Genomic DNA, 8,659 nt, shown 5'->3' with positions numbered 1-8,659 from the left:
GTAATCTCAATCCCTTGTCGTTGTTCTGTCTTATTTTCTATTTTCTCTACTTTATTTCTTGTTGGAAATAATAAATAATTATGTAATTTCAATCCCTTACCGTTGTTCTGTTTGATTTTCTATTTACTTTACTTTGTTCTTTGTTGAAGGTGCCGTTATTCTGTTTGATTTTCTATTTACTCTACTTTGCTCTTTGTTGAAGGTGTCGTTGTTCTGTTTGATTTTCTATTTACTCTACTTTGTTCTTTGTTGAAAAATAATAAATGAATATGAAATTAATGTTAATAATAAATGAGTTTTAATATGAACAAGAATGCTCTCTGGATCTCTGTGAATTCCTGTGCGGACCTTATGAGGAGTATTTATGACATGACCATGTGAAATATGGACAAATGACATGAGACCTAAGAATGGACTATTGAGACAAACTATGATTATGAGACTATGACATGATGTACTAAATGAAATTATGTAATAAGTTAAATGTTGAGTCAATGAGATTATAAATGTATGACATGCATCATATGCATATATTACTCCAGGTGTGGCGCTGAGGCCGCATACCCACGACTAACAAGGTGTACCTTATGGTCAACCACGATGTAACATGCTAATAAGGGTGAATCTTCTACCTTGTGATATTTGAGACATTTGTCAACTATGAAAGATTTTATTTACCCAAAAAGAAAGAAATTTTTTTTACATTTGTTGTATATTAATGTTGGGGTAGAAGGGTGTCACACACACCTTATAATCTTCCTCCAGAACTATGCATGACAACTCCTTATATGTTTTTGGCATTACTCATTCCTGGACCACATAATCCCAAAGGTAAGATAGATGTGTATTTGCAACTGTTGATAGATGAGCTAAAACAGTTATGGGATGAAGGAGTGGTGACATATGACATTTCGAGGAAACAAAATTTTGTAATGAAAGCTACACTAATGTGGACTATTAGTGATTTTCCTGCATATGCAATGTTGTCAGGTTGGAGTACATCTGGTAGATTAGCATGTCCGTATTCTACGAATCAATCAAAGGCTTTCAGATTGAAAAACGAAAGTAAATTTTCTTGGTTTGATTCACATTGTCAATTTTTGCCTATTAACCATTCTTTTAGGAGAAATAAGGATGCATTTTACAAGAATCGGATAGAAAAATCTCAACCACCTCAGTTTTTAAGTGGGAATGAAGTATGGGAACAAGTTTGTTGTCTCCCAAAAATAATTGAGGTTAGTCCTTGTATATGTGATGGACATGGTGTGTCTCATAATTGGACAAAGCAGAGCATCTTTTGGGAGTTGCCTTATTGGAAAACCAACTTAATATGACATAATCTTGATGTGATGCATATAGAGAAAAATGTCTTTGTTAATGCTTTAATACAGTGATGGACATCAAAGATAAGACTAAAGATGATGTTAATGCAAGAAAAGATTTGAAAGAGCATTGTCGACGACGTGAATTAGAACTATAAGTGCATACTAATGGAAAAGAGTTAAAGCCTAAGGCAAAGTTTGTTTTATCCAATGAACAAAAAAAGGTTGTCTGCAAATGGGTTAGTGAGTTGAAAATGCCTGATGATTATGTCTCAAATTTGCATAAATGCGTAAACATAGAAGAAAGGAAGTTTTATGGAATGAAAAGTCATGATTGTCATGTTTTTATGGAGAGACTATTACCCATTGTTTTTCGTGCATTAACATATTAAGTATGGAAACCTATTACCGAGTTAAGTAAATTTTTTAAGGATTTATGCTCAATAATATTACGAGTAGATGATTTGTTGTTGATGGAAAAACATTATTGTTACAACATGTAAGTTGGAACGAATCTTTCCACTTGCATTCTTTAATTCCATGTTTATGTTTTAAAGCCTATATTCATTTTCCACTTTTGTGTTTTAAAATTATCCATTCAGTTATCAAAAACAAAATGTTTTGAAATTATCCTCCATGTTTTTTCGCTGACAGTTCACGTATGACGTACATCGTTAATAGTTTAGACTTTAGATAAGTACCAATTTAAAATATGAAAGTATTTAACGCTTTTGCTTTTAACCAACTAATACAGAAGATGATTCGGTAAGATAAGATTATTTTAAGTAATTAAAGTAGTTAAAGTAGTTTTTTCTTAGTTTTTTTTTTCTTAAAATTATTTTTTTCCCTTAAGACAATTAATTTTATTTACAATTTATACAATTTCGTTGCCTATATATACGATCGTTTTGTTAAACAAGGATATCATTAAAATCTTGAAAAAAATGGTGTTTTGTTCTTCCAAAGGTTCCTTGGGTGTTATGTTGTATTCCTTGGTGATTTATTTTCTTGCATTTCAGTATTGCTACGTTGATGCAAACTCAACGCTAGTTGTAAATGCTGCTACCAAAGCCACTACAAGGCGAATTCCTTACACCTTTCTTGGAGCATTTCTCGAGGTAATGCAACAAATTATTCTCCTTGCATTGCATGCATGACATCAATATTCAACTTTAAAATTAGTAATTAATGCAAATGAAACAAATTTAGAGTTTGAAAATTTCCTTTTAGCTAAACACATGTTTTAAAATATTTACAAAATTTATTTATTAAATAAACGAAATATAGACCAAATCACGAAAGATAAACCAAACTCATTTCTAAAGATGTATTACATAATAACCTATTTTTCAGGAGATGAACCTATAGAAAACAAGTATCAGAAAAAAAAGAAAAAAAAATTCAATTTCTAAAATGGTCATCAATTTCTTTGAACTTATTTTTCAGGAGATTAATCATGCTGCCGCCGGGGGACTGTGGGCAGAACTTGTTAGCAACAGAGGTTATATCCATATCCCAAAAACAATTCTTCATCTTTGTCTTCCTAGTTCAATGTTTCATTTAGATTTCAATATATTTTAAGTGATATTTTTCTATTATTATCAATCTAATTTTAGGCTTTAAAGCTGGAGGCCCAAACAATACCTTAAATATTTATCCTTGGACAATTATTGGAAATGAATCGTTGATTTCTGTATCAATTAACCGTTCATCTTGCTTTGAGCGTAATAAAGCTGCATTACAAATGGTGGTGCACTGTGGTGGTTACACACCTTGCCCTTCTGGTGGCGTTGGCGTCTCTAACCCTGGTTACTGGGGCATGGTAAGAAAATAATTAATACATATAAATATTTTTCATATTTTTTCTTTTTATTATTTAAGTTTAAATATAGCAGAAATGAATCTGAAAATAAAGACTTAATGTCACACCTTTATTTTTCTTAAGAAATGACAAATTTATTATTAGTTTAATGTATATCTTTCTAAAAGTTTTTCTTTCTTCAATGATCATCAGAATATCGAGCAAGGGAAGAGGTACAAGGTGGTCTATCATGTTAAATCAAAAGAAAAACTTAATTTTCAACTTTCATTCACGGGTGTTGATGTTAACATAGTGTCATCAAATATCAAGTTAGTTCTTTTTTTTCTTTAGAAGACATGTGGTAGAGATTCTGCAACCTATATTCATAAGATTATTTGTTGTGATGGTTCTTGACAGGTATGGTTATGGAGGTGCAAAATGGAACAGGGTGGAGATAATAGTGGAAGCAAAAGCTACTAATCATATTTCAAGTCTTCAAATAACCACTACTATCCAAGGGGTTTATTTGTTAGACCAGGTGTCAGCGTTGCCATTGGACACTTACTTGGTTAGTAGAATAAAAGAATCACACCTTATAAATCAACAAATGTGGCTAAAGATGAAAACCCCATTACTTTAATTTTGTAAGATTTAATATTAATTATTTTGTCTTACAATAATTTAAAGTGTCATCGATTATTCTGGGGAAAAAATAGTTCACCCAAATTTTTGGTAATTAATTACTATTGAAAATTTAAATAAACTTTGATCTCACATTAAATTACAATCGTAATTTAATCCCAAAAAAAAATCCTAAGGAAGGAATTATTCAAATTAATTATCATAGTAGTAGTTTTCACGTGTTCTCAGTAATAAAATAATTAATAATTATTATAATAAGTTCTCAATACCCAATGATGGCAGTGCATTATATTTTGTTTGTTCTTTTCCTTGATATCATTTCACTCTTCTCTTGTCACAGGGTCATGGCTTCCGAAAGGACCTTTACCAAATGGTTGCAGATTTGAAACCAAAAATTCTTAGATTTCCCGGTTTGTTGAAATTCTATGCTTTCAGAGTGAGGATTTGCTATACAATATATTTATTTATTTATTTATATTGGGGAACAATATACGCTGCATTCTTGCCTAAACAGTTAAATTAAATGTGTAAAAACACAAATCAGTTTCTAGACAGTTATAAGTAATTAAAAGAATGTATCATGGTGGGAAAAAAAGCTGTCGAAACTGATCTAGTTGTATTCACCCATTCACATGTAATTAGGGCATTGTGTGCAAGGGTGTATATATGTCGAATTCCATGTAACCTTTGGAATAACTCTATTTGTGAATGGCGATGCATTAGGTGGCACTTATGTTGAAGGTAATTATCTGCAAAACAAATATTAGTGGAAAGATACTGTTGGACCATGGGAAGAGAGACCTGGACACTTTAATGATATTTGGAACTATTGGAGTGACGATGGAATCGGTTATTTTGAGTATCTCCAAGTGAGTATCTTTTTACATATATAACATAATTGAATTTGTCCTATTTTTTTCTTCTGATTTTTTACACCATTTGTCCTACTTAGTTAATTGAATTAATATAATGATTTAATATTTTTTAACAGCTAACAGAGGACCTTGGTACATTGCCCGTATGGGTGTTCAACGCTGGTATATATATATATTCATTCATCTTACCCCAATTGAAATTTGTTCTCAACAATCACATGCAAGTATTTGAATTTTTTTTATTAATTAATTAATTTAAATGTCACATTTAGGTATCAGTCACCATGACGAAATTAATACATCAAACATAGCACCTTACGTACAAGTACAACTTTCTTCCCTTGCTCTTTTATTCTTAGTTAATTATGAATTATATCTTTATATTTACTATAAATCTATGCATTAAAAGGACGCTCTCGATGGCATTGAATTTGCAAAAGGCTCTCCTAGGTCAAAGTGGGGTTCTGTTAGAGCTGCAATGGGACATCCTAAGCCATTTGACTTGAGATTTGTTGCTATTGGAAATGAAGATTGTGGTCTTTTTAATTATGAAGGTATGCAATTTTATTGTGTTTATCATCCTGTGAGCACATATTTTAGTGCAATCTTCATATATATGTTAACCATGAAAACTTGTTTTATACGACTGATCGATCACCTTTGAAATTTTGCACGATTCTAAAGATTGACTTTGATTAATTCAATTGTTAATTTAATTTAATTTTTTTTGACTTTTTGTTTCTTATCAGGAAATTACCTTAGGTTCCATGATGCTATAAGATATGCCTACCCTGATATTAAAATTATCTCAAATTGCGATGTTTCTACTAAACCATTAAATCATCCAGCTGATTTGTTCGATTATCATGTAATGATAACATTCTGATACTACATATTGAACTTTCATTTGTTGCTTCAGCTTTGGCAAGAGTGTTTTCTTGTCTTGTTGTGTTTTTCAATTACTCACATCCTTCTTAATGTTTTATTTTTATTAGATTTACACAGATGGCATGTTTTCTAAGTCTACTCAGTTCGATCACACATCACGATCTGGTCCAAAGGTTTGATTAATTTCAGTTTTAAATTTTTATGAACTCTTCCAATTCATCATTTATCGATATTGATTTATCTGTCATTTGATATATGAGTGCTCAATTTGATTACAGGCTTTTGTTAGTGAATATGCGGTGTGGAGAAAAGATGCTGGAAATGGAAGTCTTTTGGCTGCTGTGGCTGAAGCTGCGTTTCTCATTGGATTGGAAAAAAACAGGTTTACGAATTTGTTTTAACTTTTTTTAATGTACTGTGTTTTGTGTGGTTTTTCAACTTAACCATATAAAGTTTTTTATTTCTTACATATAATTTTTTTTTTCCGATGCAGTGATGTTGTCGATATGGTTTCTTATGCACCACTGTTCTCAAATATAAATGACAGGAGGTAATTTTCTTATGCTTTTGCCTTGAAAACTTATACTCTTTAACATAGAATAAGAACTTTGAAAATTTATTGTCGGGAATTATTGTTGATTTTAACATATATGCAAAGACCAAAGTGGTTACCGAAAATGGTATCCCTTTTATATATTAGTATAGATGTGAATGATTATTAGAATATTTTGCAATATTTTTATATATAATATGCTTAGCCTAATTATATGTATATCAATATTAGGTTGTTTATATTTATTTTTATTATTATGTTAATTTATTAGTCATTGTTCTGAAGTTTGAAATATAATTTAATTAGATTGATATTATATTTTCAAAATTTTATACAGATATAATACATAATGACATCAAATGAAGAATTTCCTATAGGAAGACTAGAAGGTGCTCCAAGCGACGATATTGGATGGCATTTTGGAGTACCTATAGCAGGAAATCGCAACAATGTCCAATGTAAACTTTGTCAAAAGATAATAAGGGGTGGCATTACAAGATTGAAGCAACACATAGCACATGATAAAGGTCAAGTAGCAGGTTGTCCAAGAGTCACGTCATTTGTTAGGGAGAATATGATGAAACTTCTCAAAGATAGAAAAGAAAAGAAAATTGACTTTAGAAAAAGAAAAGAAGAATTTGAATCTCGATTAAGAGAAGATGATGAAGAAGATAGTGACGAGGAGATGATGATAGCTTCGCAACAAAGCATTAGATCACAACGTGAGTGGGAAGATAGACAACAATTCAGACAACAAACAGAGGGATCTAATAACATCTATGAATCAGGTGGAAGCTCTCGCATGAGTGTTAGTCAAACTTCAAGAAAAGAAGATGCTACTTTTGCTTTAAGGTCTACAAATGTGGATCTTGTGAGAAGTAAAAGTATGAAACAACCAAAAATAGGTGGGGGTCTTATGAAAACATTAAAGAAAAAGCTCGGAGAAGCGGTAAGCAAGTTTATAATTTATGAACGCTTACCTATGAATTTATCAAATTCTCCATGGTTGCATAATTTGATTATTGCAGCAGCTGAGGTAGGTCCATCAGTTAAATGCCCTACACCTTATGAAGTTTCTGATGTGTATTTAGAAGCTGAATATAAAAGCATGCAAGAATGGATAAGCAAGTTGAAAACTACATGGAAGGAAAAAGGAGTAACAATAATGTGTGATGGTTGGACAGATAGTGTAAATCATACACATATTATGAATTTTCTAGTGTATTGTAGCAAGGGAACGATTTTCTTGAAATCTATTGATGCTTCTAATGTTGACAGTAGAAATACTGATTACTACTTTCAGTTATTGGATAAGGTTGTGGATGAAGTGGGAGAAGAATTTGTAATTCAAGTTGTTACAGATAATGAAAAAGCACTTAAAGCAGCTGGTCAAAAGTTGATGGAAAAGAGACAACATTTATATTGGACTGCATGTGCAGCACATTGTTTGGATCTTTGTTTGGAGGATATAGGGAAAAAAAAGAATGTGCAAAAGTTATTAAGTGATGCAAAAGTAGTAACAACTTTTATCTACAATCACACATGGATTGTAAATCTCATGAAAAAATACACTGGAGGTAGAGAAATTGTTCGTCCTGGTGTTACCCGATTTGCAACACAATTCTTACAACTTCAAGCAATTGTGCAACAAAAGCAAGGCTTGAGGAACATGTTCAACTCAGAAGAATTTAGACGATCTAAATTTGGAAGAGACAAAAATGGATTGGCATTTGAAGCAAGACAAATTGTTATTGGCAATGATTTTTGGAGCAAGGCTAATGATATATTGAAGGTATTTGAGCCTTTAGTAAAAGTTTTGAGGCTAGTTGATGGTGATGAGAAACCAACAATGGGTTTTATATATGAGGCAATTGATCGAGCAAAACAATCAATTCAAAAAAGTTCTCGTTATTATTCTCAATACCAAGAAATAATTGACAAGCGTTGGAGATTCATGCATTCTGATCTTCATTCTGCTGGTATGTCATTGTAATTTTACGTTTATTATATAAAGCAATACATTAATACATACAATTATAGATACATATTGATTAACTATTTATTTTTTAGGGTATTTTCTTAATCCACAATTTCAATATGGAGTTGAACATGGATCTGATGTGTATCGAGAGACATTTGAAGGAACCAAAAAGGTCATTATGAAATTGGAGAGAAACATGGATGATCAAATTAAAGCTTTAAACTCGGTTAGTAATAAATAATTATATTTTGTTTTTTAAAATTATTGTTATATAACTATGTATTGATATATTATACAATATAATGTTATATAGTTGGTATTGTTTAAAGACATGGGTGAAACATTTGCTACACCTCAAGCTCAAAGAGCTTGGTCTAGAATGAATCCAGGTAAATATAGTTTCTTCCTTTCTCAATAAATAAATGTATTTTTTTTATAAATAATAACTTTTTTTTTCTTGATCTCTTAAAAAGCTGAATGGTGGTTGATGTTTGGTTCATGCTCTCCTGAACTTCAACGTGTGGCTATTAAAGTTTTAAGTCAAACAACTTCAGCCACAAATTGTGAAAGAAACTGGAGTACGTTTAGCTATATTCA

General features: G+C 31.1%; 1 protein-coding gene and 1 pseudogene across 1 annotated transcript; both read left to right on the top strand.

Moving 5' to 3' along the window:
* Window positions 1-773: 773 nt before the first annotated feature.
* LOC145957136 (alpha-L-arabinofuranosidase 2-like) lies at window positions 774-6,082 on the top strand (annotated as a pseudogene).
* A 348-nt stretch (window positions 6,083-6,430) lies between these two features.
* Window positions 6,431-8,445, top strand: LOC145957135 (uncharacterized). Its single transcript, XM_083073350.1, has 3 exons — window positions 6,431-8,060; window positions 8,152-8,288; window positions 8,392-8,445. Exons 1-3 carry the CDS (start codon window positions 6,431-6,433, stop codon window positions 8,443-8,445), a joined length of 1,821 nt encoding a protein of 606 aa, XP_082929476.1.
* The last annotated feature ends 214 nt before the right edge of the window (window positions 8,446-8,659 follow it).

The sequence above is a fragment of the Cajanus cajan genome, chromosome 4 (assembly GCF_000230855.2).
Source record: "Cajanus cajan strain Asha chromosome 4, NIPB_CcT2T_4, whole genome shotgun sequence".
Classification (NCBI taxonomy): Eukaryota; Viridiplantae; Streptophyta; class Magnoliopsida; order Fabales; family Fabaceae; genus Cajanus; species Cajanus cajan.
The sequence above is the reverse complement of the archived record's forward strand: the minus strand, read 5'-3'. Positions and strand labels throughout refer to the sequence as shown.